At 52.0% G+C, this 27,164-nt stretch overlaps 13 protein-coding genes and 1 non-coding gene across 14 annotated transcripts; 7 read left to right on the forward strand and 7 right to left on the reverse strand.

Annotated features, from left to right (window-relative positions):
• Positions 1-1,362: 1,362 nt before the first annotated feature.
• Positions 1,363-2,130, forward strand: VTN31DRAFT_6644 (uncharacterized protein; the record flags this gene model as incomplete). The annotated part of the gene is made up of 2 exons (XM_069407277.1): positions 1,363-1,439; positions 1,488-2,130. 2 exons carry the CDS (start codon positions 1,363-1,365, stop codon positions 2,128-2,130), a joined length of 720 nt encoding a protein of 239 aa, XP_069258819.1.
• A 425-nt stretch (positions 2,131-2,555) lies between these two features.
• Positions 2,556-4,233, forward strand: VTN31DRAFT_6645 (uncharacterized protein; the record flags this gene model as incomplete). Its single annotated transcript, XM_069407278.1, has 3 exons — positions 2,556-2,723; positions 2,785-3,602; positions 3,669-4,233. The coding sequence occupies 3 exons, from the start codon at positions 2,556-2,558 to the stop codon at positions 4,231-4,233; spliced, it is 1,551 nt and encodes a 516-aa protein (XP_069258820.1).
• A 776-nt stretch (positions 4,234-5,009) lies between these two features.
• VTN31DRAFT_6646 (uncharacterized protein) lies at positions 5,010-5,588 on the forward strand (the record flags this gene model as incomplete). The annotated part of the gene is made up of 2 exons (XM_069407279.1): positions 5,010-5,070; positions 5,137-5,588. The coding sequence occupies 2 exons, from the start codon at positions 5,010-5,012 to the stop codon at positions 5,586-5,588; spliced, it is 513 nt and encodes a 170-aa protein (XP_069258821.1).
• A 1,862-nt stretch (positions 5,589-7,450) lies between these two features.
• Positions 7,451-7,906, reverse strand: VTN31DRAFT_6647 (uncharacterized protein; the record flags this gene model as incomplete). The annotated part of the gene is made up of 1 exon (XM_069407280.1): positions 7,451-7,906. One exon carries the CDS (start codon positions 7,904-7,906, stop codon positions 7,451-7,453), a length of 456 nt encoding a protein of 151 aa, XP_069258822.1.
• Positions 7,907-9,250: 1,344 nt separating this feature from the next.
• On the reverse strand, positions 9,251-9,667 carry VTN31DRAFT_6648 (uncharacterized protein; the record flags this gene model as incomplete). The annotated part of the gene is made up of 2 exons (XM_069407281.1): positions 9,251-9,496; positions 9,545-9,667. 2 exons carry the CDS (start codon positions 9,665-9,667, stop codon positions 9,251-9,253), a joined length of 369 nt encoding a protein of 122 aa, XP_069258823.1.
• VTN31DRAFT_t69 lies at positions 9,455-9,526 on the reverse strand. Its single transcript has one exon. It is a non-coding gene; the product is annotated as a tRNA-Gly (tRNA).
• A 163-nt stretch (positions 9,668-9,830) lies between the features above and the next one.
• VTN31DRAFT_6649 (uncharacterized protein) lies at positions 9,831-11,460 on the reverse strand (the record flags this gene model as incomplete). Its single annotated transcript, XM_069407282.1, has 2 exons — positions 9,831-10,898; positions 10,957-11,460. The coding sequence occupies 2 exons, from the start codon at positions 11,458-11,460 to the stop codon at positions 9,831-9,833; spliced, it is 1,572 nt and encodes a 523-aa protein (XP_069258824.1).
• A 1,024-nt stretch (positions 11,461-12,484) lies between these two features.
• VTN31DRAFT_6650 (uncharacterized protein) lies at positions 12,485-13,149 on the forward strand (the record flags this gene model as incomplete). The annotated part of the gene is made up of 4 exons (XM_069407284.1): positions 12,485-12,512; positions 12,566-12,621; positions 12,678-12,719; positions 12,775-13,149. The coding sequence occupies 4 exons, from the start codon at positions 12,485-12,487 to the stop codon at positions 13,147-13,149; spliced, it is 501 nt and encodes a 166-aa protein (XP_069258825.1).
• A 1,119-nt stretch (positions 13,150-14,268) lies between these two features.
• VTN31DRAFT_6651 (uncharacterized protein) lies at positions 14,269-16,626 on the reverse strand (the record flags this gene model as incomplete). Its single annotated transcript, XM_069407285.1, has 5 exons — positions 14,269-15,184; positions 15,241-15,821; positions 15,875-16,074; positions 16,132-16,472; positions 16,526-16,626. The coding sequence occupies 5 exons, from the start codon at positions 16,624-16,626 to the stop codon at positions 14,269-14,271; spliced, it is 2,139 nt and encodes a 712-aa protein (XP_069258826.1).
• Positions 16,627-16,889: 263 nt separating this feature from the next.
• On the forward strand, positions 16,890-18,047 carry VTN31DRAFT_6652 (uncharacterized protein; the record flags this gene model as incomplete). Its single annotated transcript, XM_069407286.1, has 3 exons — positions 16,890-16,994; positions 17,063-17,781; positions 17,840-18,047. 3 exons carry the CDS (start codon positions 16,890-16,892, stop codon positions 18,045-18,047), a joined length of 1,032 nt encoding a protein of 343 aa, XP_069258827.1.
• A 483-nt stretch (positions 18,048-18,530) lies between these two features.
• Positions 18,531-20,066, reverse strand: VTN31DRAFT_6653 (uncharacterized protein; the record flags this gene model as incomplete). Its single annotated transcript, XM_069407287.1, has 4 exons — positions 18,531-18,605; positions 18,669-19,062; positions 19,120-19,470; positions 19,528-20,066. The coding sequence occupies 4 exons, from the start codon at positions 20,064-20,066 to the stop codon at positions 18,531-18,533; spliced, it is 1,359 nt and encodes a 452-aa protein (XP_069258828.1).
• A 1,651-nt stretch (positions 20,067-21,717) lies between these two features.
• On the forward strand, positions 21,718-22,632 carry VTN31DRAFT_6654 (uncharacterized protein; the record flags this gene model as incomplete). Its single annotated transcript, XM_069407288.1, has 1 exon — positions 21,718-22,632. One exon carries the CDS (start codon positions 21,718-21,720, stop codon positions 22,630-22,632), a length of 915 nt encoding a protein of 304 aa, XP_069258829.1.
• A 1,265-nt stretch (positions 22,633-23,897) lies between these two features.
• On the forward strand, positions 23,898-24,473 carry VTN31DRAFT_6655 (uncharacterized protein; the record flags this gene model as incomplete). Its single annotated transcript, XM_069407289.1, has 2 exons — positions 23,898-24,146; positions 24,204-24,473. The coding sequence occupies 2 exons, from the start codon at positions 23,898-23,900 to the stop codon at positions 24,471-24,473; spliced, it is 519 nt and encodes a 172-aa protein (XP_069258830.1).
• A 306-nt stretch (positions 24,474-24,779) lies between these two features.
• On the reverse strand, positions 24,780-25,081 carry VTN31DRAFT_6656 (uncharacterized protein; the record flags this gene model as incomplete). The annotated part of the gene is made up of 2 exons (XM_069407290.1): positions 24,780-24,988; positions 25,066-25,081. The coding sequence occupies 2 exons, from the start codon at positions 25,079-25,081 to the stop codon at positions 24,780-24,782; spliced, it is 225 nt and encodes a 74-aa protein (XP_069258831.1).
• Positions 25,082-27,164: the final 2,083 nt, after the last annotated feature.

The following is a 27,164-nucleotide window of genomic DNA, read 5'->3' on the forward strand; positions in this document are numbered from 1 at the left end:
CTCGAATCAATTCTCCATCCATGGCGGTTCGTTGACTTGAGGAATCGCGAGTCGACACACAGATAACTGGGCTATCCAACTCGCAGTCTCGCACAGAATGCGATTTAGAAAAAAAAAAAAAAAAAAAACAAATCTGTGAAACACTGAAACCAAGTTGTTGGGTTGCGATTTTGAGAGTTGGTTAACAGGTAAATCCTTGTATACTCCGTACCTGTACGGAGTAGCTTGAAAGTTTCAGTGTTCGATGTTCGAAACAATACGACTCTACGTTCAAAAACAAGATGAAAAGTCCGGAAGGTTACTCTGTTCATACTACTCGTAGTCCTCAACCAACACATCGATTGGTCCTCGTGGAAATAACCCGTAATTCGTGGCAATAACTTTACAAGTGCATTCCGTTACGCCCCAATCCCGGTTCTGGAATCTGGACCCTTTCACGAGTTAGTATGTAAGGGAGTTATAGTTCTGGGACTTTGGAGGCTTGTCCTACAGACTGTCGTACAAATGACAAATGCATCTCGCATGACGAAGTAACTTGAATGATCCACACCCCGGCACCATCTCGTCAACAACCCCGGACTCTTCCTATTTCTCCCCATGCAGGAGGCCTGCTATACTTGCCGCCGACGTCGCATCCAGTGCGATCGGTCGCAGATCCCATGCCGGAAATGCGAAAAGGCCGGGTTGAAATGTCTAGAGAAACGGCCGATCCGGTGGGTGCAGGGCGTCGCCATCCGCGGAGCTATGCGAGGGCGATCGCACCAGGACAATCGAGTCTCGTCCGCTCCCGTTGGTGCGATTGACATGGCGCTCGACTCGCTAATCGAAGGGCGAAAAAGAGTCCACGGCACTGGCCAGGCCTGCAGGGCTACCGACAAGCATCCCAGCGTCAATCGCCGATGAGCGGCTGGCAAAATTACCTCCATCTGCTCGGTATTACTTGGATTACTGCAAGAAGCCCCCATCCCGTTCCAAGGGCGCGTCCTGACCGTGGCAGACAATCACCGCATCTGTTGGCTCTTTATTGTCTACGACAGTGAGAGCAATCCCTTTCGACGCCTCATCCCCCTTGCCTTGAGCGACCCGGTTCTGTTAGACGCCATACTGGCGCTAGCTGCTCGACACCGGGCGAACGACGAGCAGTCTGTGGTCAATGGCACGCCTGGGTCACCGGTTTCGACCATTGACCGGGAAGCGCTCCAATTCAAATACCGTGCCCTCCGGGGCTTGTCACGGTCTATCAGAACCCAGGACTCGTACCAGGATGCCACCGTTGCGACTGTCTTCTTGCTCGTTTTCCTGGATCTCCTCGAGTCCGGTTGTGACCAATGGAATTACCACTTGGAAGGCGCAAAGACCCTGATGGCGCTGACTCCCAGTCATGGCCCTGGCCGCACCGTCGAGCGAGTACGCAAGTTTATTATCAAACAGATTCATCTGTATGTTTTCTTTCACCCGGAGAACTCAACGGTGCTAACCGCGGTTAGGATTGAATCCCTCGGTGCCACTTTTGTTCGGCCGGACCTGCTGTCCAAGTCGCCGTTCATCGACGAATCATCCAAGCTCCTGGAAGACATCGTCGAGGAGTCCTTCCTAGGCTGTCCCGAGTTCATTTCGACCGCCGTGCAGTGGTTCTCACAGCAGCGGGATATGATTGCTAATCCAGTCATGCCGGAGCAGCAGCCTCGGCCGGAGGACCTTGTGTCGGTTCTCAAGGCCGTGAGGGACTTTGACTGCTGCGCGTGGGCGTCCGCCCTGCCACAAGAATCGGTAGTCCACGACACCGACGGCCTGACAAAGTTGGCCCGAGCCTATCAACTCGGCTGCATTCTCTACGGGCGGCGGATCCTTGATGCCGTGGAGCGCACACAAACGGGCCAAGATGACACCGTCTCCGAACTCATCGGTATCATCACCGCACTGCAGCATGGAGATCTGCTCAAGTGCACCCTCTGGCCCATCACTGTGGCCGGTCTCGAGTGCCGCTCCCCGCAACAGCGCGCTCTGCTAATCCAAGCCCTCGACCGGCTCTGGCAGCACACCAAATGCTGCAATGTCTTCAATGCTTCCCGCATTCTCCAAGACTATTGGCGACGTACCAACCTCGATCCTATCGGGACGAATGACTGAATCTTCGACATGGGCCGGTCGACCCAAGACTGGTTGCTTATCTAACCGGGAGCCCCACTCCAACGAACTTCCTAATGCGGTTTAACTAGTTAATGGTTACTGGCACCGACGTCAGGTTCTGGATGGAATCAGTGAGAAGAGCTCGGACCGAATCAAATCTTAACACCGCTTGGCCCTTTCTAACAGAGCTCCTTTTAGCGACCGGCTACGGAGTAGAGCCAAGCCCGGAACATATCGCTGGGCTCCTCCGATCAACTTCTGTATAAAGAAAAGTTCGGGGAGCACGGCGGTTTGTATTGGCATTACAAAACGTAAACCCGCCCTCACCACACACTACTCTATATAACGCCTGCGACCCGGGTTTCTGGACGCATCAGGAGCATGGACTGTGGCCGCTGCCCACTTCCACCGACTGTCGCCAAACGATGGCCTTTCGCCAAAAACCGGAGGAGGGCTCGTCACCGAGGGAGATTGATGGAGGCCTGGATGAATTGTCGCTCGAGCGGCTCGGCCGTGAGCGACCACCGTCCTTCTCCGGTGCATGGCCGGAGGTCGCCTTCTGCTTCTCAATCATCATGTCGCAGATTCTGGCGGTAGGTTCTGACAGCCTCCTGGAAACGAGCCGAGGCAATGCTAATATCCGGACCTTTCCAGGAGTACTACATCTCAGGGTCCAGTGTCCTTCTTCCGGAGTTGATTGACAAACTGGACTTTCCTCCCGCATCCGCGATTTGGCCATCCACATCGCTCTCGCTGGCCGTGACGTCAACCTTGCTGACCTTCGGCCGCCTCACGGACATGTTTGGCGGCTACGCAGTTTACATCGCCGGAGCCGCATGGTTGACTGTCTCGTCGATTCTCTGCGGCGCCTCGCAGTCTTGGCTTATACTCGTCGTCTTCCGAGCCCTCCAAGGTCTCGGTCTCGCGGCGTTTCTCCCGTCGGGCGTCATGATTCTGGGAAAAACCTACCGACCCGGCCCGCGCAAAAACTTTGTCTTCAGCATTTACGGCGCCTGTGCGGCGCTCGGCTTCTTCATCGGCATCTTCTTCTCGGGCCTCTGCAGCCAGTACCTCTCGTGGCGGTGGTACTTTTTCATCGGCGCCATCCTCTCTGCCATCACGACGTTGTCGTCAATATTCTATATCCCGCGGGATTTTAAAGAGACACGGGGCAACGGGGCAACCATGGACTGGCCCGGCTGCGCATTGTCCGTGTCCGGCGCCGTCCTGTTCGTCTTTGCGATCGCCGAAAGTTCGTATGCCCCGCAGGGATGGCGCACCCCCTATATTCCCGTCTGCTTTGTGCTCGGGGTGTTGCTTCTGGGAGCCCTGACCTATGTGGAAGGGTGGGTGGTGCAGAACCCGCTGCTGCCGGGGGATATCTTTGCCATCAGGTACATGAAGCCGCTTATCATCGCCCTGCTCTTCCTGTACGGCAGTTTGGGCGTATTCCTGCTCTACGCGGTCTTATAGTACGTCATTTTCCCACTTACCGTTACCATCTCTCCTTACCCCGCGCGCCTACTAACTAATCCCAGCATGTCCGACTTCATGGGAGCCACCCCTATCCAAATGGTCGCCTGGACGGTTCCCATGGCCGTAGGTGGTCTCGTCCTTTCCTGTGTCGGCGGGCTCATTTTCCATCGCGTCTCTGGCACAGTCCTGTTGATTATCTCCTGCCTCGGATACGTCGGATCAGGCCTTTTCTTCGCCGTCGTCCCGCTCGGTGGTAATTACTGGGCCTTTGTGTTCCCGGCCATGATTTGCGGGACCATCGGCATCGACATCTCATTCAATCTGACCAACATCTTCATCACGACGAACATGCCCAAGGCAAAACAGGGCCTGGCCGGCGCGCTGATCAACTGCACGCTCCACATGGGGATTGCGGTGATGCTGGGCTTTGCGGACGTGGTACACACCGAGACGGGCCATCTTGGTCCAAGGCAAAGTTACAAGGCCGTCTTCTGGTATGAGGTGGGACTGGCCGGTTTGGGGCTCGTCATCGTGACTCTGTTTGTCCGGATCAAGGAGGCGAAGAGCGACTTGACGTTTGATGAGAGGGAGGCGCTTGCTGCGCGGGCGACCAGTGTTCAGGGGTGACCTGCATGATTTGCGATAGACTTGCTCGTATGAGAATATAAATAGACACCAGATGAGCAATAGACATATCTCTGTACCGCGAGATTACAGCATCAAGAAATCGTTCGAGAAGCTATCATAGTTATCCGTTTCCGAGTAATTTTAGAGAGACTGTACGGAGTACATTCTTTGACAATAAGAATATAGAGTATCGAGGGGGTCAGTTTATGACTTCATATACGAGTACTCCTTACTCCGTAGGAAACGATATACTCCGTCATCAGGGAGAAGGGAGGAGGGTAGCTTACCGGGCTGTTACATAGGTTATCCTGTACGGACTGTACGGAGTAACCTACGGAGGATTCTCGATATCATGCCAAGAAAAAAAAGATCCGTACGATAAAATGCTAACCATATACGGTTAAGCCTACGCTGAAGTGATGAATGCCAACTGCTGAATGCTTCTTGGCCTGAGCCTTCTGGGATTCTGCGACGAGTCGACGACAACGCGGCCAGGACAATAAACTTGATCATCGTCTTGGCTCCATATCTTCCGATCGCACAGTGGCCGGCACTGGCTTCGACTGGTCATTCAGTAGTGGACAGCAATAGCAGGATGAATGCCTAAGGCAGCTCAAGCTAAACCCGGAATCATCGATGACCAGGCAGGCCTAGGTCTTAAGATTCTTTGACAAAGAAAAACTACGGACCCCGAGCTGATAACGAGAATTCTATTCAAAATTGAACGCTGTGATCCTTGACGAAAAGGCTCTCGTTACGCTAGCCGCTTATCCAACATGACGGAGCCGCGCGCGCGTGCCGCAAGGCACAAGGGGCAGATGAACTTTGCCGCCGACAGTACGTGTCTACCTCTCGCGTGTCTTGTTTTACTTTCCATTTTGCACTAAACAAGAGTGTCGGCAGTGCGGCTTCTTCTTATGGCCTATGGTGATCCAACCCCCACCCATCCTTTCCCTGCAGAACCACTCCCAGAGACCGTACGTGTGCTGGATGAGATCGTGACGGACTTCATTCTCGAAATGTGCCACACAGCAGCAGCCTACGCGAGCTACGCGCGACGGCAGAAGATCAAGGTGGATGACTTCCGCTTCGCGCTGCGCCGGGATCCGAACAAGCTGGGCCGTGTGCAGGAGCTATTGCGCATGGAGCGCGAGCTCAAGGAAGCGCGCAAGGTGTTTGATCAGAACGACGACAAACTCACCTCGCTCAAGGAGACGGCTGCGGGCCAGGAGGCGGAGCAGCCGGAGGATGGGGGTAAGAAAACCGGAAAGGCCAAAGGCAAACGAGCCGCCAGACGAGGATCAGATGCAACTGAGGATACAGTGACAAAGAAGCGCAAGACGGGAGCGACTTGATTTACTTGGTCAAGGGGAATGGGATTATGGCACTGTACTATAGCTTTCTTTTTGCATGATACGGCGTTTGGGGGTTCATTGTTTCTGCATGGGGTGTTCATATGGCTCAGGACCGGGTAAATCTGAGATGGACAGAATGTTCATACGTCAACGGAATACAGAGATGTGTGGTATGCATTTACGCCATTCCGTGACCGCATCCCCTTGATCATGCCTTTGATCACCTTCACAGCAAATCCTCATTACCCAGTATTTTTTCCCGATACAGACCAATGGATTGTTCCGAGGGTTGGCTTTCCAAGACAACAACCGTCACTTCAAGCCTGTCTGCCCCCAAATGCAGTGAGTTTGATGCATTTGATAGCACCTTCCCAAGGCACTTTCTGAACATTTATAAAAGCAGGTCCTTCCTACAGGAATTCTGCAGATTACTTCTGCCGCTTCCAACATCCTCCGAACCCTTTCATTGAGTTTTAGATAACCTATAAAGTTACAAGGTACCTACCTAGGTAGTATTTAGGTACTTACCTGTTCCCAATCACCAAATGTCCGTTGGCGGTTCCCATTGCAATACAGTTGCGCCTTTGGGCTTATATCGGTGCCCCGACTCCATGACGTTCTCCGCGAAAGAAAGGAGAGGTGATGTGCGATAACCCACTGCTACGAGCCTAGTAATGTCGGAGTGGCAGAGCACTGAAATGTACAATACATACAGCAGGGATGTGTGTGTATGACGATCAAATAATGCAGCGACGAGAAACGTGTGGAGGATCAACTCCCGCCTGTGGATGACTTTATTGGCCTTCCACCGTCTCTGGGTTTCTTCTTTGGTGATATGCCACCGTTCATCTTGTGAGCCCTCTGTCTGGCGAGTCGCCAAACAAGCCTTCTTTCCACTGGGCTTTTCGTGAGGGTTGAACCTCGGGCCACCCCCGCATAGAAGGCCCCTCTCCATTCCTCCGCAGTGCTACCTCCTGCTCTCGAGGTTTCCTCCCTGGCGAGGTCTTCCTCGGGCTTTCTCCAAGTTGATTGGTTCCATAGAGCAGGTGTCAGGTTTTGGGTTCCGGATAGCCCGCACTGAGTCGGTGCACGCACGTCTCCGGGTTTTGGGGGGGGGGTTTGGCCGGATTTGGGGAGTCTTTGGTCCTATGCGCGTAGCGCTCCACGCAGGGAGACTCCCGCACGGCGCCGCCCTCCCTTTCCGTTTTTCAGTATCTGCAGTCCCTACTCGGGGGTCAGCAACGACGGCGGATCCATACATGGAAGCTGCCAACAAGGCATCCGGCGGAGAGGGCGGGTGCTGTTGGTAACTGCCGATCTGTTAGGTCAGCCTTCTCAACATCAATTCGTCCCTCTTCCTCGGCGTCGCAGTCGGGAACCCAGTCGTCCTCGTTCCAGGAAGTCCACTGGGTTCCTTGCTCCTGTTCTATCTCCATGGATTCTTCCTGGTTTTGCGGGATTTCTATCTTGCGTAGAAGGGCTCCGACTTCTTCAAGGGTTCTCTCCTTGACGTCGTCCTTCATTGTTTCGAGTTTCCCGTCGAACCTTGCGTCCTCATCGAAGATCACGTCTCGCGTCGATATCACTTCTCTTCTCGTCTGGTACCCAAATGCGATAGATGTTGGACGATCTGTATCCGACAAGGTACCCGATCCAGGCTTTGGGGTTGAATCGTTGGAGGCGTTTCTCTTTCTTCATGGCCTCGGTCGTCATGGCGTAGGCCTTACACCCATACACGCGTAAGTGCGCGACGTCTGAGCGTCGTGGTTCTTGTCCTGGTCGTGTGTGAAGCACTTCGTATGGCATTCTCCATCTCAGCCCGTACCTTGGAGTCCTGTTCAGGAGGTATATCGCCGCCTTGCCTATCTCCATCCACAATGCTTCCGGGAGGTTTGCGCTCTTCCTCGTTGCGTTGATTTTCTCCCTGAACACACCCCCCGAGCGTTCTGCCGCTCCGTCCTGAGACTGCGTGTAGGCGGCTGAAGGCTCCAGCTCGATCCCCAGGTCCTCGAGGTATTCCTCACCGTCTTCCTCCGCTGGTAGATTTCGTTGTCACATTCCATGGCCTTCACTCGTATGCCGTATTGCCTCTCGAGGATTTGCAGGTGTTTTTGTGCGGTGACTATCGAGTCGGATCGTCGATCATCCAGGTAGTAGTCCCACATCATTTGTGAGATGCGATCGGTGATTAGAAGCACTCTTGAGTAGCCGTCTTTGTCCTCTGGGAAGTCGTGGAAGTCAACCGCCATCTTTCCCCCCACCCGGTATATTGCCAGGTCTCGAGGTGTGCGACGAATTTGCCTTTTCATCTTGGCCATTGCGCAGGCATCGCATTTGGTTGTCGGTACTCCCTTCACCCTGGCTCCCACTACTCCTTCAACCAGGTGTTCAAGCACATCCGGTCCCGGTGTCCTAGCCTCAGGTGCCAGGTTTCTGCATTCACGCGGCTGGGTTTTCTCTTCGTCCAGTTGTTATGCTTGTGTCGCCCGTAATAACATATGAATGCAGTCTCATGGGGGTTCTTGTCGTCCTCCGGCACATCTTCTAGTACAAATTGATCATACTGCCGAGCAAAATGCACAAGATTTCGCCCTTGTCAGTTCTCAGTCGGGTCTGTCCTGTTTGTGTTGGCACCTATCCCAGCTAATGCCTTGGTCCATCAACTGCACCAGGGAAACAAAATTCGTGGGTAATTCTTTGCAGTATCCCACGCTGGTGAGCTTCAAGAACCCTTCCTTTCCATTCGGGCAGGCGTCCGCAATCTTGACGTCCCCTTAACCGCGTATTGGCAGCCGGCGATCCCCCGCAATAGCACTGTCTCCTTTGCTTGCATTCCGGAAGTTCACAAATCGTTCTCAGCATTGAAGAGGTGCATTATCGCTCCGGAATTCAATATTGCCGAGCGTTGTTGCGGGTGATTGGTGACATGGAAAATGGCTGCACTGAAAATGATCACTTTTCCCTGAGACTTTCTGGGTTGGTCGGCTAGTCAATGTTGCCCGCTTCCCGTAGCTTTTCCCTTGCGGCGCTTCAGCCTCTCCACTTCTTACCGCAACTTCTTGTCGGACTTCAGTCGCTTCTCGACTTCCTTCTTGACTCTCTCGTTGACTCGGAAGTCACTGGGCGCCTCATCCGGGAACAGGTAGTAGCAGTTTTCTGTCTTGTGCGTTCTGCCTCGGCATGCCGCACACTCCAGCTTCCTCTTCTTCGACCGCCTTGGTGGCGTCCACGATTGCTTCCGTTTCTTCTTCTCATTATTGGTGGTTTCATCACCGCTTCCTTCGTCACTGGCGTCATCGTCGCTAGGTTCAACTCCATCGAAAGGAACAAACGCCCCTTTCATGATAGATTTGGGTGCAGTGGCAGTCAGCCGTCCTCGCGGCGTACTGATGCGGGGAAGGTAGTATCTATTGGCCACTTCTCGGTCATCCAACATGTTGTTCGAATTCTGTGTTCCAAACACAGCCTTGTTGGATTCATACCCAGATGCCGTATCCCATGACCTTTAGGGGCCTTCCCGAAGTCTTGCATCCAGTCACCCGCGTATAATACTTGCGCAAGCTTGCCAGTGCCATTGCACGTTCCCATTGTCGCACCCAGGCGATAGGTGTTAATGACCTGAGGTTCGCCTTGCCTTAGAATATATCCCAAGGTTCTTCCCTTCAAGTACTACCGTGAAATTTCTTCACCTCCTTGTGGGCCGTCACTCCGATTTCACCGTCCTCTGCTCCGATACCGGCCCAACCGGTAATACCATACTTCGGAAATGTATTTCGAATTTCGACGGGGTTGTACTCCGTACCGCGTACGAGGTCCGCCAAGCCGGAACGGACAAGTACGGATACTAAGAAGGAAAAAAAATTGAGTGCGTCGACCGGGAGTCGAACCCGGATCTCAAGCTTGGAAGGCTTGCATGCAGACCGTTACACCATCGACGCAGTGTTTGACCACTCGACCACTGCGGGTCTGCGATGGTATGTGGGCCCGAAATGCGTCTGTTCTGAAAGTCCACCGGGTGATCCATCGTTACGGTCGACATGTTCGAGCACAGCTCTGTGAACTGTGTGGCAAGAAATCATGTCGTCGTAGTTTGGCCAGATGGCCGGTTTTTCTGATCCTTCGTCCGTCTATCATGTCGTCATTCTATCAACAAATCCAAAACGGGTATGGGTATAATGCAACATGCTTTCTTATCATCAAACAGGATCATGAATCATATGCACTCTTTGCCAGTCTCTCATTCTATCGCGATGACGGCCCAGCATCATCACCCATCTCCACGTCTATGGATTCCTCCTCAGCCAGTAATCCCTGCTCCTCCTCGGGGTCCCGCGACTCGCCGAGCACGTCCTTCCGAGCCGGCGTCGTAGTACGACCATCCTCGTCGTGGCTTTCCTCGACTCGCGTTCCTTTGCGACCTTCCCGTACAACGGCCACGTAGATCGCACTGCCCAGGATGAGGATCGAGCCCGCCCAACTCAGCAGCGACAACGAGCTATGCATCACTACCCGGTCGTAGAACAGCGCAAACAGCATCTGGGTATACACCATAGACGTCGCACGGGTGCCGCTGCCTTGCTGCCCCGTCGGCGGCCGGTACGCCAGTCCCGCCGTCATCAGATATTGCAGCGCGAAGCCGCTTACGCCCAGCCCCAGCAACAATCCCCATTCCATCCAGTTGCCCGGCAGCCGGAACGACACGGAGGGGATGGCCAGCATCGCGACCACGGATACTAGTGTCGTATACACCGAGAAGTATGTCACGCTGACCAGGGCGTGGGCTCGCTTCCCGATGGCCCGGATTGTGGTATATGCGCAAGCAGCGCCAAAGACACCAAGGAGGGCAAAGGCAACGCCTATGAGACGCCGATACGCTGAGCTCGATTCAGTGCCCTTCTCGGGGATCTCCGCAAATACCATTGTGCAGTTTCCTATGGTGTCTGGCATCGCTTCGATTCCCGGTTCGGGTCCGCTTTGTTTCGAAGATGCAAATGGCCGGGCAATCAACACCACGCCCAGTAAGGAAACCGCCGCGGCCAGTTGCTGTTTCCGAGTGAATTTCTCATCGGGCATGAAAAATGAGCACGCGTAGCATGCTACGATGGGTGCCAGGAAGGTAATCACCGTTGCCTCCGCCAGAGGCATGTACAGCAACGAATAATACATGCCAAACACGCCAAAAAACCCGCCAACCGCACGAGCGATCAAAAGCCACCGCACCTCTGGCGTACCAAACGGCTCCGGCACCTTGGCATACCACATATACAAGTAGCTTGCAATCACTGTGATGAACATGCGCGCAAACAGAATCTACAAATCGTCAGTGGCACGGCAACGATCAGTCCAGCTTCCAAGTGTGGTGTCTTACCTGGAACGGATGCATGCCTTTGCCATGCGCGCCGTCCTTCTCCAAAATCTGAGCCATCACGTTCATTGTAGCCCCGAAAAACTGGGAGAGAATGACCAGGATCATTCCCTTGGTTGCCAGCCAAGCGATACGGAACCTCTGCCTCAACGATCGTTTCGGCCGCGGGAGCGGCAGATACGGCTCCGGCCCTGGAGGTATCGGCGAGGGTGACCGCAAGTCGGACTGTTGAAACGAATTTGGTTGTGGCACATTGTCTGCATGCAACATGGCGTTTGAGGGAGAGTCGTCCGCGGAAGGTCTCGTCGCAATTGCGGACTCGGCATCGAGGAGAGGACGTGATTCATCCGCACTCGGTTTTGTCGTACCAGGTCCTGAGCTATCATTGTGTGTGGGACCTCTCGTTGGCGAAGAGCTGGATGCATCGACATCGACGTCCGGACGTTCCGATGCCTCTGGATGAACTGGTCGGGCTTCAGGCAATGGTGATTCACGAGACAATGTCATTCCGGGCTAATGCAGTTTAAATAGTACTAGGAAGAAGTGGATATGCGAGCAAGCCTCCAACAACCAAGTACTCCGTATTGTTTACTGAAAAATCACCGGCTAACAACACAGGGTAGCTTGTCGGAGGGATAGCCGAGTTTGATGACAACGATGACGACAGAAGTGCCCCAGCCCTAGACCAACGCGGAGACAGTAGGTAATAGAATATGCAATCAAGATCAACCCTTGCCGAGAATCAAACTGCTGACGTCGAATCTCTCACTCGAAAGAAGAGCCTTTTACAGCACAATCATTACAATCACAAGGGAACGTTTGGAAGTGGCGGTTTGCAACTCTTGCAGAATTTTATTTTTTTTTCGTGCAGCGACGATCAATCAGGGCCATCTGATAACTTTAGCGCTGAAGAACCTCGTCAGAATCTGGACATGGATCACGTCCCAAGCTGCCAATTCGGGCTTAGGCTGGGGTTACGATGAAGACCTAACTATGTACTACGGTAGGCTACTAGGTAAGGTACCTAACCAGATCCAGTTTAGCGTAGCTTATTGGATCTGTCAGACTGTCAAACCCGATAGGGCAGTTCGATGTTGCCTGAGGCATCTTTAGGGCTTCTACAAACGATGGCAATAGTTCCTTAGTGCAACTTTGAAGATGGTATGAGATCCGTAGTATGGGCGAAGAATTCATCCACGGGTTGGGATCTGCCAAGCGTGTTTATTACGGCGGTGAGGGAAACATTAGTAAGTAGTAATGAGAGTTGAAAGTACGGAGTACCCGTAAGTAACTCCGTAGGTACCGGAGAAGATAATATTCTATCTCCGTCCGGAGTTATGGGATTCAGGGAAGAAGAATGGAGGTACGGGAGGAGATGTGATAAATAAACAGCTTCCAAGTGATCAATTCCAGCGATTTGAATTAACATGAGCCTAAATCACCTCGCTTCATTACGCTGCCAGAAAAGCCATTTTCTCAAACTGCAACCATTGCTACTTCGAACTGCGACGCTCCGAATCTCGAGGTGAAGATGCCTGCATCCGACATCGATTTCAAGGGCATGTTGATTTGATAATTCTACAAAGACTGTGTCTGACAAAGTCCTTACTAGATTACCTTGAACTATCCCGACTCTCCTTTGAATGGGCGGAGAGCTATGATACAAAGGTACAGGGTCGCCTCTTTGCGGCAAACAATGGAACTATTATGTTAATAGAACGCAGGACTGGGATCGACTGAGGAGGATCCTTACTCCAACCGTTACTGTAAGCCTCACAATTGCCTGGCGTGTCATGAATTGACCACCAACTTGCAAAATAGATCGACTACTCGGAGATAGGCCTCCAGCGATGGGAAGCGATGGACGCGGAAGAATATCTGGGCATGGTCTCCAGCCCAGACTTCTTGGGCGCCGATACGCTAAAGACGCAGCATTTTCTCGGCCAGAGCTGGTACGAGCGCGTTTCCGACACTGAAGTCACCGGGCATCACCAGATACGAGCTGCGCATCAAGCCTACACTGGGCCAGATCTGAAAGAAGTGAAAGTGAAGGGTCACTGTCATGCAGTCATTGAGCACTATTACCGGAAGGTCAATGGGATCTGGAAGTTTGCAGGTTTGAAGCCTATTGTGAGGTGGAATGAGTATCATTTCGACGAAGTCTTTAAGGCAGTCCAGCAGAAGGTCAACGCTTAGTTGCGATTGATTATCGTTGGCTGCTACTGTCTGAACACGGCATTTGTGGGAGCAGTCTTGATCTGTTGGAATGTTTTGTTTCATGGCAAGGGCAGCAGTGAGCATTTCAGATAGAGTACGGAGTATGGAATGTAGAGTATAGATGGCGGGTTTCATAAGAGAATGAGAGATACATCAACATGAGTCTATTGTACGTCGATCCATATCAGTTTACAAAATGCAGACGATATTCTCGAAGTCTCCGGTCCTTACATGTGCCAATATTGAATTAGAACTCAGAACCCTGAAATTGTAGCTCACATCAAACTTATATTGATACTGAACTCAATTGTAGCAAACCACCAAGCTGCTGACGACACCGTCAAGGTGACCACCGTCTACCAAGGCTCCCGGACAAAATACTTCGTAATAATGGATTGTGGACTGCAAACATTGCCGAACAACTGAATGACTTTGGGCGGTTGATGAAGTCGACTTACTACCAAACTGGGCAACCAACGTCCCTTTTCATGGATCGGCATTCGAGTCTTCGCCTGCACAACCCTTAGCTTGGGCTTGGCCTGCTTCATCCACATTGTGTCCTGCAAAAGCTTGTCATTCAAATGCAGATTTCTCAAGTAAGTAGGAAGCTATATTTTGCGTCTACAGTATACTGTAGGTATAGTATGAAGAAATTAATAGTATCATCAAATCATTTTGTCAATCAAACCGTTCCTGGATGGTCGAATCGTCTTGTTTTCGAGGTAAGGTTCGTTAAAAGATACACAGGGCATGATTGACCTAACAACACCCGTCTCCGTGAGCCGGCGTACAATCTTAAATCCGAATTGGACGGGCATAGGGATATGATTATTAATCCACATGCGCATGTTGTATATAGAGTCATGGTTAACTCCGTACGGAGGATGGGTTTTTCGGACCAGCAGAGTAGAACTCAAACGGAGAATGGAGTATATAGGACATGCCTTGATCAGCGGACATCTGGAGCTTGATGATTGAATAACATAAAGCTGGTAGATATAGGAGATAGTAGCTCATCAATGACATCAATCGAGGAGGTAACCGCAAGCCTATACATGAACATAAGTGAGAAACACTATATACAACGATGCATTTCGTCTATACGAAGTTGAAAGTATCGCCACCTCGATCACGCAGCATACTCCCCACTCGCTGGCTCCCAACGATCCGCTCCAACTTCAGTGCATCCCATTTGGAGAACATCGCCCGGACGCCCCCCTCAGCCGCCTCCGCCAATCGGCCGGGATCCAAGCCAAGGAACTCGACGATTTCGCGGAAGAAGACAGGATTCTCAGGGAGACCGTACATGATGACGCGCTTGGTGCCGCGGATCCTGTACCGACGGAAGTGATGAGCGCGCTCGGTGTAGAGCAGCACGGCGTGTCGTCCTGTGAGGAAATGACTGCGCGCTCGTGTCATTTCCTTGACCTCCGTGTACTCGGAGATGGCACCGAACGAGATGTGGGTAGCCTGAGGTGATGTGGCGAAGAAGTTACGCACGCGCACAAAGTCGAGGTACGAGGGGATGAAGATCAACACGCCGGCAGCGTTTCCTTGGCCCTTCCCGGCAATGATACGAGAGAGCATCGGGACGATGGCCGTTGTGAAATACTTGAATCGTGCGTCCGGATCCTTCACGGGGACCATCGAGTCGAACCGTGAAAAGGTCTGCTTCACGGACATGGGGAGATTGATTTCGGTGATGGCGCCGCCGTAGGTAGGCATGACCTTGGTCTTGCCGGCGATGTTGTGCATGTGCGAAGAGAACAGCGAGTTCATTTCCGGAGTGACGAAAGACGCCGTGATGATGGTCTGACGCAGGTACCGTGCCTGGTTGTCGAGATACCATGAACGAACGCGGCTAAAGTCGCATCCATGGGCCTCTTTCGGTTGTAGGTTGAGGTGACTGAAGATATACTCTACATGGTCCCAGTTCTGCATCAGCAAAGCATCCGCATGATCGACAATCGTAACCTCAATCGAGGAGAGAAAGTCATGATCACGTTTCTTCTTGCTGGAAGACAATCAGCTCCTGCGGAAGGCAAAAAAACGGGGGAGTGATAGACGAACTCTTCCTTATCCATCACAGTCCGCAGACCCAGTGGACTGGCAATGATGATGTCCGAGTTGTAGAATTGCGCGTAGTATTTGACGGTTTTTCGTGTGATTTTCAGTCCCAACCGGAACATGTCATCGTCGTTGCCGCCAAACAGGGCCTTGAAATCGTCTGGCTTATTTTCCCACGAGGGATCGATGGCTTCTGTGTATTCTTCAAGGAACCGCTTCTTGTTTTCTTGCTGCTCCGGCTGATACAGCTTGGTAATGTCCTCGACAAACCGAGCGCACGCCTGGCGCGTTGGAAGAATGACAAGGATCTTGGGTCGCGTGAATCCTTGATCTCGTAATTCTATATCATCACCCGACTCCTTGGAGAGGCGCGCGTTGTTCTTGAGGACTCGGTCTCGGGTTTTCAGTACATGATTGAGAAGATGCAAGCAGAGCATATGTCTTAGCTCTGTTGCATTGTCCAAGGTCCGCGTGCCAAGAAGAACATCACGGTAGTTGAAAACAAGACCTGCGACGGCCTCCTGAGTAATACCATCGAATGACGGTATCAATTCGGACGCAGGCCCGACCAGCTTCTTTTTCAACTGTTCCGGGCATTAGCGAAGTGACTTGTCTTTGGTCAGACGTGGCAGCGCACCTTGAGCTTGCCCGTACTCCGCACGGCGGGAGGCAAAGCGCCGTCTTCATCCTCGGTATTGGGAATGCCACATGTGAGCCTCGTCCCATCCGTAAGAGGCTTCTTGATCTGACGCCACTTGTCTTCGGAAACCAATGCGACCTTTCGAGACAAAACGGTTTCATCGGGGCGCGCGAAATGGGTTTCAAACGGATCAGACTCTTGAGTCTTGTCAGTATATAAAGCCATCGTAAAGTCGAGCCAGTAATTTAGCTTACCATCCTCTTCATCTGAATCGGACTCGCCGCGGTCAGACCCAGCGTCCTCATCTTCGGACGCCTCCTGCCGCTCCAAGACGTCCATATCCGTCGATTCCGGCACTTCCTCGGTCACCGCCTCGACATCCTCCTCTCTTGAGTCATGACCCAGTTTCCGTTTCTTGCGCGCCGGTGCGGGATCGGCATTGAGGAGCTCCAGGAGCTCATTGTAAGGGCGACCGTTGGGCTGTTGCTGATCCTCCTCGTCACTGTCCGCTCCCACATCACTCAAAGGCTCCTCCTGCGGCTCGGTGCCATCTTCAATGCCATCAAGTTGTTCCTGCTGAACGGATGCGTCGTCTCTGCGGGAAGAAAAATCAGCATGATGCTCAGAGCCGCCACAGGCAGAACCAACCTTATGTCCTCCACACGTGAGGTTGCGAAGTGATTGCCTGCATTTGCCCGAGAGCCGGATTTTCCTTTTGTCTTCTTTGAGGAGCCTCGCCGAGGAGCCATTTTGCCGTAAATTGATGCTCTTGTCTTCTCCGTACTGCTGTGTTTCTTTTTTTTTTTACCTCTCGACGCAAAATTGACCTTGGGGCTTATCTTATCGGCTTATCTTATCTTAGCGCGAAATTTCCGTCTTTGGCGCACACACAATTTGCGACTGGCGGGATCGAGAGCCACACCCCATCGGAACAGAGATTTGGAGGCCGAATCGTCCGTTTCGACCAGCCCAAGAAGCGGACGTTGTCTCTGCTTGAATTATATTGCCCAGCATGGCTCAGACCGATCCATTTCTTCACCTGGCGCGGCCCCCGGTGCCTGGGACGGTGGGGTCTGCACCAACGACCGCCCCTCTGAACGTTGTGATTCACCCTCAGGTAAGTGGCCGGACTTGAATCTTACCCGGGGAGAACCGAGCAAGTACCGGCAGGCTGACGACGGGCAGGCCATTTTCTCAATTTTGGACCACTCCCTGCGCCGAAATGCCGACCAGGACCGAGTGATTGGAACCCTGCTGGGAACGCGGTCGGAGGATGGGACGGAGGTTGAGATTCGCAACAGCTTCGCGGTCGGGCACACGGAGACGACGGATCAGGTCGAGGTGGACATGGAGTACCAGAAGCAGATGCTGGCGCTGCACCTGAAGGCGAATCCGCGGGAAGTGCTGGTGGGCTGGTACGCGACGTCGTCGGAGTTGAACACGTTTTCGGCCTTGATCCAGAATTTCTACAATGGGCACGGCCATGGCGACGGGACCTGGCCGCACCCGGCGGTGCATCTGACGGTGTCAACGGAGCCGGGCAAGGACATTGAGACGCGGGCGTACATCTCGGCGCCCGTCGGCGTCACCTCCGAGCGCACAGCAGACAGCGCGGCGTTCATTCCTGTGCCGCACGAGATCCGTTATGGCGAGGCGGAACGCAGTGGGTTGGAGGCCATTGCCAATGCGCGCGACGCGGAGAACCGCACAACCGACATCTTCTCTGACATCGAGACGTTGGAGCGTGCCATCGAGGACGTCCTGGGCATGATTGACCGAGTCTCCCGATACGTCGAGGCGGTTTTGGACGAGGAGGCACAGCCATCTACGGCCCTTGGCCAATTCCTCCTCAACACGCTTGCGCTTGCACCCAAGGTCGACCCGTCCGATATCGAGCGAGATTTGTACGTTTCCATTCCATTTCTACCATCGTTCAGGAAGGAATCCACTAACGAAGAACAGCAACAACCACATCCAAGACGTTCTTGTTGTATCTTACCTGGCCAACACCATCCGAACTCAGATGGAGCTTTCCAACAGACTGGCCACAGCACAGCTGACGCTGGGCGGGGGCGAATCGGAGTCAGCTCAGCGAGGACAACGGGGCAAGGGTGGGCGCAGCGGACAACAACAGCGGACGCAGGAGCGGAGCGAAGAGGTTCGAGCATGATTTGGTTTTCTGTCATACGGCGCGGTGTTGTATCTTATGGCTAGAACGTACTGTTTACCTTTTTATGGCAAAGGGAATGGGAATCTGATGTTCCATGAAGTTGGCCCTTGTTTGGATTGAATTCTTTGGAAGATACGAGCATCATCCACTCTGATAGAGTGAGCAGTACTCCGGCAATATAGAACCATATGTACACTTTCACAACAGTTGATGTAACAGTCCAATCTCTAATTCTATTGATAACTAGTGGCAGATTCGGCTATGTATTCGGAGCTTTTCCTTTCGTTTTTCTTTTCCACTGTATCATTCTACTTTCTAGCCATAAACAGAAGCGCCATGCACCGTATCCCGAAATGAATGATGAAACCGAGTGAAGGGACATAACCCCAGAAGAAATGAAAGATTAGTTTGAGAGGAACACCTACGCAACAAATGTGAGGACGAATACTACCTCAAGGGAGGAGAGTATGCCCCTGATGATAGTTACTGCTCACGGTCCTCGTCGCTCGCCATTGGCGATGTCGGCCGACTTTGATGCGGCGTGCGGGTGCGTGCCATCTTGGGTAAAAGAAAATGTTAGCAAGTGCCAAAGAACAAAGGGAAAAAAAAAATGAGACGAACCCATGATCGAACACCCCCAATCAACCCCAGGGTGTATCCCGTCGCGAAGTCTTCGTTGCGGTTCGACGGACCGGGGCTGTCCGGCCGATTTGAACTGTCAACCTGGGACAGACGACTCTTAGACGTGCCTGATGTAGGACTGGTTGCGTCGGAATGACCATTGCGCAAGCTGCGGGCCGGGCTGTTCGACCGGCTGTTGCTCCAGAACTGTCGGAATTCCCGGGTCAGTTCCTGACCGGTCATGCTCCAGTTGTTCCGGATGCTGTCGCGCAGCTCGGCCATGTGCCGTTTGAGCTCCAGCTCATTCTTCTTGAGCCAAGACACGTTGAGCTCCTGGCGCGAAGCGCCCCGCTGGAACTGTCGGGCGATGTACTTGTCGTAGTCACGGACGATCCTGGCGACGCACATCTCTGTTAGCTAGATGGATCATCCCCGTATGACTGTCACTTACTTGGTGATAATCCCTGTTGTGCTGACGCCTTCGGTCCGCTGAGTGACCAGGAATTTGCCCTGGGCCTTGATCGGGGCATAAATATCATCCCCTTCTTCCGCTTTGTACGGGATATCGTCGTGGGCGACGTAGTCAATCTTATGTTTCTCCAGAAACTCGGGCGTCACCACCCAGGGGCAATTGGGAATGACTTCGTCCACCCATCGGCAGTGACGCACAGTCTCTGCACGCTCGGCGCCCGATAGCACCGTGAGGCCTTTCCGCTTGTGTGTTTCCTCGTCTCCCGTAACGCCGACGATCAGGTAAACTTCCGGGAAGGCTTTCTTGGCCTGCTCAAGCTGGCGCATGTGTCTGTCAAACCATTCCCAGTCAGATGAATCCATTCATTAACTATCAAGTCAGACCTACCCCAAGTGAAACAAATCGAACACGCCATCCGCATACACGCGAACAGGTCGACCCTTTGGCGGAGGGTTCGTGTGGTAGCCAACCGGATCCTTGAGACCAGCTCGCAGCGGTGGATACATAAACCCCAGCCTATTCTCCTTGTCGTCGCGGGTGATTTCGTCGGATTCGCGACGCTTCGTGCGAGACTCGATATCGGCGCTTGATTCAGTGGTTTCAGAGGGCTCTCCGGGATCCTCCTTCGCTGCGTCATTGTCGGCGGATGAAGCGTCCCGTTCGCCACTGGTCGCCAGGCGCGTGCGCGGACGCTTCGAGGGCGGCACGTTGCTGTTCGATTCGTTTTCAATGGCCGCTGCGCTCTTTTTCTGTTTCCCTACCGACGTCTCCAAGGTCGTGGTCGACTCGTCGCCTTCTTCCCCGGACGCATCGCGTGATGACGGCTGCGGAAGATCCACGGCGGCTGCTCGGGACCCGGTATCCTGGGTCTCGAGATGTGACGAGCTCCGCTTCCGCTTTCCCGCGCTGCTCGAGGGCGAAGACATGGTCGATGACCGAATAAATCTTTCTGTGGATCAAAAGAGATTACGCAGCGACCGAATTGCTGGTTGGTAAGAGGATTCACACGCGAAGCAGATTGTACCTAATCGGCCGAGCCGGACAATCGAACCAAAAGCGAAGGCCGGGTGATAGTTCTAAAGGTTCACGATCATCGAACAACGATGCCTTTGGAGAGCAAAGGAAAAAAAAAAAAAGATCATGGTCTTCGCTCCGATGACGGTGGAGAAAAAAGGGGCTTGGCCGGTGAACAATCCCGCAAATTGACTGCTGAGAGTTGGAAACTCAATATCACCAAACCAGCGGGATCGCGAAGGATGCTATGCGATGATGTACTATACTACAACCGAGTGGCGTAACTCCAACATTATTGACCACGAACTGGCTCTGTAAAGAAACCGAACGTGTAGCGATAGCCATCTGCTCGTTCAAAGTGATGCCTACTCCGTACATTCGGGACTTAATTACAGTGTGTTGATTGCGAGCGTTTTCTTGTGTGATGAGTTAGACGGAAACATCTCTTTCGTTTGAATCGAACTCGCCCTGAATTGGTGATGTGATCCAGCAATCTCTCCAGTAGCAGCGAAACAGGTTGATATCACAGCGATGAAAAAGTCTGGCCCGAGCACCTCCTGATCGTAAGGTGTAGGCCGTATAACCATTATTACTGGTAATAACTGTTAGTTTGCGTTATAACTTCTAACTTTCGGAGAACTCTCGGTGGTAAACTTCATTGGCATCGAACATCTAAAGTTGGGCTTGCTGATCAATTTCCCTCGCTCAGAATCAATAACAAGGCCAACCAGTAATTCACTTTGGAAACCTGTATGTTCATAGTAGCGTGGAGGACGAGTACTTGCGAACTTCCTCAATATCCAAGGTCAAATAAAAGAACCAAATCTGAATTCAGAACAGATCTTGGTCCATCCTCAGCACAAAGTAGTACTTACTACTTCTAGATACCTATACTACGATGCCAAAGAACGGGAGGTCAACGTCCTTCACCGACCGGGCTATTATGACCAGATGATCAACTTCTTCACCCACCTCCATGGCCAACGGGAGTGGATGAAGGCTGTGGTGGCTCACCATCTGGGGCTGAGATCATCAGAGGCGTGTCTTGTGGCAGAGGTAACGGAATGGATCTGTGGCAGCATCAATGTCTGCATCCCCGTCACCATAGGACACTGGAAGAATAGACAAGAAGCGGGACAGCGCGTCATTCTCCGATTCCCACTTCCATATCATGTGGGCGAAGATTTTCGTCCTGGGAATGGGGATGAGAAGATCCGATGTGAGACCGGGACGTATACCTGGCTTCAAGAGAATTGTCCTGATGTGCCGATTTCACGTCTATATGGCTTTGCCATGTCGACTGGTGAAACTGTTGATCAATCTCGATTCAAAGTAACATTGGTAAAGTTGTGAGCTAACCTGCCAAATAGTTTACCCGTCTTGAAAACCTGCCATTGTTTTCTCGGTGCTATCAATTTCTTCGTCGTCGGTTGCTGTCCTGGCTCGGCTATCCGGTGCCTTCAAGCTATGTCCGTCACCAGCTTAAAAAATCGGCGTCGCAAGATGGTGTGCAGGGCACCGGTTACATGTTAATCGAGTGTATCAAAAAAAACCCAGAGCACGATGCTTTCAGAGACATGGCTCGGCAAACATCAAGAGAGCAGGTTGCGCAACAACTTCTTTCGCGACCTCTCTCGGATCCTGCTCAGTATCAGCCGGATTCCCCTGCCGCGAATCGGCTTCTTCATCATCGACAATAACGGATATCTATCCTTGACCAACCGACCGCTTAGATTTGAGCTGCAAAATCTAGAAAATGAGAAAATCCCAACAGATATCCCTCGCGACTGCACGTACTCGACCGTTGACTCGTACGTGGTAGATCTGCTTGGCGTTCATGATAACCGCCTCCGGTATCAGCCCAACGCGGTGAACGATGTAACGGATTGTGCCTGTCAAATGGCCGCCCATGCTGCGATGCGAACGATATTTCCATTGTTCTTCCAACAAGAACTTCGCCGCGGTCCATTCGTTATGTCGCTGACAAACCTGCATCAGAGCAATATCTTTGTGGATGACGATTGGCATATCACTTGTCTGGTAGATCTTGAATGGGCTTGTTCTCGACCCATCGAGATGGTTCAACCGCCTCATTGGCTGACGAATAAGGCCGCGGATGTGATCGTGCCAGAGGAATTTGATGCGGTTAGGACGGAGCTGATGGCCATTTTGACTGCGGAAGAGACGCAGAGATACGACCGTCCAGAGTTCTCAGACTCAACCATGCCACATCTATCAAATGTCATGAACAACGCATGGGAGACGGGCGCATTTTGGTATACCCTGGCTCTCTTTAGTCCTACAGGTCTTTTCAAGCTGTTTTTCGACCGGATTCGACCAAAATTTGACGAGGGGGACTCTGATGACTTCCCGAGAGTTATGCCATTTTTCTGGGACAAGGATGCGGGAGAGTTCGTGGCTTGCAAGCTCGCTACAAGAAAAAAATATGACCATGAGCTTCAACTAGCTTTCCAGTAGACTCTGTCTCACGCAAATACCCATGTACTCGTTGCACCGTCACGAATTTTACGGGGTTTGACTATATTCTTGCGCAATGCCGGAATTCTCCCCGATCCAGCCCATGTCCCGGGTTCCTTATCCCGCGGTGTTGCAGTTCCCCGGAGTAGCCACCATCCTCCAAGTCCATGTGATGAGTCGGCGTAGAGGAAAAACCCTCCGTGGAGGGAGAAAATCCTCGACGAGCATCGATCGTGGTATCTTTCGTGGGGAGGTAGTGGTCGCCTCCCTTAGGGCCCGGAGGCCCGATGCCTCGGTGTGGCCGCCGCCGTAGAGACGTCGCCAGGCAGTTCGTTCAGTCAGTCTTTTGTCCATGACGTGTTGAGAAGCGTCAGAATCTGTTCGATGAAGGCCGCTCTCTTTGTCGTTGGCTTGTCACGCTCGACACGATCCAGTTCAACCGACGCAACGAGGCCCTGGAGCGAGGTTCGACAGGGGGCTCACTGAGAGCCTACATTGGCCGCTCTGCTCTTAGCCATCACCTGAAGGTGATGTTACCAGGCTGCACCACGAGGAGGTGGCAGAATCGGACTTCGCAGCCCACCTGCTTGCTGTGTGTGTGTGTGTGTTTCTACTTAACGTCTAGGGTCCACCTGCTTGCTGTGCTTGCTGCCCAACGGTTTTGGGACAGCAGGTGGCATGATTAGAAGGAAAACGTGAAATGAGGGGCATTTGTCAAGGCCGTATTCGAAGCATTTCTGGAAAAAAGGGTCCCTCTTAGCATGCGGTGGAAACGTGGAACACTGTCGACTCAGGGTTGCAGGGCTCTTTCGTGATCATTTCAGAAGCGATCTTACATCCGAATAGCCTGTTGAAAAATGAATCCGAAGAAGCTCCCGTCGCCCGCAGAGGATATTCGTCTCAAGATAAAAGGGATGATTCCCGAGTTAAAACCCGCAAGCCTGGCAAAAATCCTCGCATCGGAAGGTTTGAACAAGGTTTATGGAGGAGATCTATTGACGGAACATATGGGTCAATTGTTGAGGCATTTGCCAGTCCCAGATATACAACTACGTGTCCTGACCTTCTTCGGAACTTGAGACTGATCTTTAAGATAGAACTGGAACTGGCGTGTGTTCTACTTTGAGGTATCCACGACTGTGAATGTCGGAGAACGAGGGATTTATATTCCCCTTTGTGGAAATTCTCTGCGTGCCATAAGAGGTGTGCAGATGGAGGAGACATTACAGGAAGGGTTTTATATCGAGTCAACAATCGATATATCGATGAACCCGCGGACAGCAGGTATAATAATAGTCAAGCCAATCGCTGCAAACCCAAATGCTCAGAAGGGTGCAACCCAACCCCCTAGATCAATCCATTGCGATGCCAAGGAATATTTGAACAATGTGGCAATGTGTCTTCGAACCGCAAAGATGTTCGAAGTGGAAAAAAACCGTAGATGGCGTTGTCGTGATCCTAGTCAAGTGGACGTTGTACGTCCGTTCCTGGAGAAGTTGGGTCTCTACAACGAGGTATGTCCTGTACAATCAAGAAGTACAGTCACTGATGTCTAACAGTCGTGTTGTTAGAACTTTGTGAATATGTCTCGATGTGCAGGACGCACGAAAATTATCAAAGCCTACGGACTCAACAACTTCTTTTTCCCACTGTCGAGAAGTGCAACTGTAGGTGGCCACCACCTTGAGCCGGGAATGTATATTTTTTTATCGAGTGAGGAAGAACTCGATGGAAACTGGACTTTCTGGTGGTTTCGGTGCCGGAGTCATTTTCGGAAGTCGCATGACTCCGTTCATATTCAAAGCCAGAAGCGCTGCATACAGTGGTCAAATCCCTGGTGAATCCTTGATACCACAAGTCTACGGATGATCACCGTTATGGCGATTCGTTGGCAGATCCCGGAAGTGGCCGAACATTTCCTGGTTTTAATGGCGATTCTACCTTCAGTTACCGTTGAGTTGCAAAGCCACGAATGACATGAACCACTAGCTCGATAAATTATTTCTGGATAGCTCGAAATGCTGTAGTTTTATTCACCAAACCGAGGATACGTTCGAATCCGTCGCTTCGACCGCAGATGATTTGGATTTTTGATTCTAACAATAGCAACATTCAGTAACTAGTTATTCTCTTCGCTGTTACCTTCCTCATTTCTTCCCTGTCTTTTCTCCCGTTTCTGCCAACTTCCTCATGAGCTCTGCGTCCACCACTGCTTTTCTCCTCTCTTGGGCGGCTTTGCCTGAGATGATGAGCAGCTGCAGAGTGCGAACATTGGCCTTAACTCCTACGGTGGCCTCTTCGACCCTCGGCTCGTCGGAATCCGAGTGATCCATCATCCCAGAGCCGATTGCTCGGTCTTGGAAGCTTAGAACACAATGTGTTTTTGTTGAGATTAGATACCAGATAGAACTATTTCCTCTTTGCTATACTCACCTTGGGAGGAAGACATATGAGTCCTGGGCAGTTCAAGATTTTGGGAATACTGTAGTACTTGGGAATCTGGACTCTGCACCAAGCCTCCTTGGATGAAATTTGACGCTCCCTGACCTGCTCAACATCACGAATTGAGGAAAGGTTATAGCCAACTCACCAAAGAGAATTGTTTTTTTTTTCTGAAAGGCTTGACTGGGTTTGCAGGGGAGGGGCAATTGATCAGAAACCAAGGGCACGCAACAAGGCAGAGAGGTATGGTGCTACCTGTTCACTTCATTGCACCAAAAAGTTCTCAGATAAAACTCTCGATATACGGAGTAGAGCAAGTTAGAAGGCCTCCTGTGGGGTAGTATTGTAGGAAGCAGTGTGCACAGGTCAACATTGTCATTGCTGAAAAGGGAGCAAGCTTGAGGACTGGGAGCAATTGAACATCCAAAAGGGCTACATCTATGCCCCTGAGATGGTTTTCCTTGACATCAAAGAATAGATGCTGACTGCAAACGCCTCTGCTTTTACAATAAGTGTTCAGAAGAGCATCAGGTAAATCGTGAACCTTTCAGGAACTTAAGTCTCCATTTGTTTTTCGCATTGAATGAATAACTAGACTGTGCATGCCATATCGGAAAAAAAAAGTCAAAAATAATGGTATATAATCAACAAATTATATACATTTTGTTCTTCAATTGCAAAGAGACAAGAATGCAACTGTACTGTAGACATCCATCTGCACATGCCCCGTGGGGAAAAGCCAAGCGATCGACGTCCGATCATCCGGGAGGATTGAGAGTCGGCCCGTCCCGTCAGCCAATCATTCTGGTCGTGAGCTCTGACATTGGACCCACTCTGTCGGCAATAGCCCTAGCCCTAGGACATTAATACAGTACTTCCTTTCAATGTACAGAAAGGAGTTATGTGTCAGAAATGAGATCTAAAAGCGGAGGATTATGTACATAAGGGCTCCTCCATGTGCAGCCCTCTGCGACGATCGTAGTCACCATTACGCATGCGGACGATGGGGTGTGTGTGTCTGTTCACCATTCGCTCATAATCGAATGGCTCTTCAAACAGAATGCCATCAAGGGTTTTCACCCGGGAGATGGCGACGTACTGTAGCCTGGTCGAGAACTCCCTGTCCGTTATGTTCAGAACAGCCCTCGGCACAGTGATTCCCTGTGCCTTGTGCACCGTGTCGCGTATGCAACTGTGACAGGGAACTGGCACCGAGAACATTTAGCATTGTTATGCAAGAACTCCCGTCTCGTTAGGAAGACCGGAACCAAAGGCCTTCCTTCCTCGGATATACTCAACGGCCTCCCATTATACCCGGGGAAGTGAATCAGAAGCACCATCGGTTGTTGGCTGCATGGGTCGACAGTGTCCGGTGGCCAGACAATGTCTTCCAGCGTGCCGATGGCCCCGTTCACCAACCCGCGCTCAACCCAAATATTTTCAGTCAGCATGATCTGGCAGCGTAATGAGAGGCAAAGGTAGGCATGTAGGTTTCCCGCCTCATCCTCGGAGGCTTAGCTAGCCCCGTTACCCTCATGCACAGCCGAGATGGACAGCACTGGTTGATCAAGGGCCCGCAACCGATCTTCATTGTGTTGTCTGACGCGCTGCTTAGTAAACCAAATTCGGAGGGCGTCATTGAAGGCCGGACTTTCATGAGGAACGACTGATTGAATGCGGCGGCAGAGCAACTCCCAGTCGTCCATGGTTACGCTCCGGTCACGCAGATGCTCGAGGGCGGTCCGAAAAGCTATGCTGTCAGAGCGTCGGCGCTTGCGGTACTGAGGAGAGAATCGGACGAACAGAGAGAGCGGGTGATACACGTACATTGGCAGCGGCCTCGCGGAGGTTTTGACGGCAGCGGAAGCACATCTTCGTGTACGTCCCACCCTCGGGGGCTTTGAGGAGAATGAGCTAATCAAGAGGCAGAAGCCGACGGCAACGGGAGCAGTCCTTGGACATTTCGAATGGAATGAACCTGTACAGGTCGAAAGTGGTGCACAACACGCGACACGGGAAAGAAAAACGAAGGGCCGGATGTTTGTTTACTGGACGCGAGCCACGCAGTGAGTACGGAGTACGAGTACTGA

The sequence above is a fragment of the Thermomyces dupontii genome (assembly GCF_041956625.1).
Source record: "Thermomyces dupontii strain NRRL 2155 unplaced genomic scaffold VTN31scaffold_7, whole genome shotgun sequence".
Taxonomy (NCBI): domain Eukaryota; kingdom Fungi; phylum Ascomycota; class Eurotiomycetes; order Eurotiales; family Trichocomaceae; genus Thermomyces; species Thermomyces dupontii.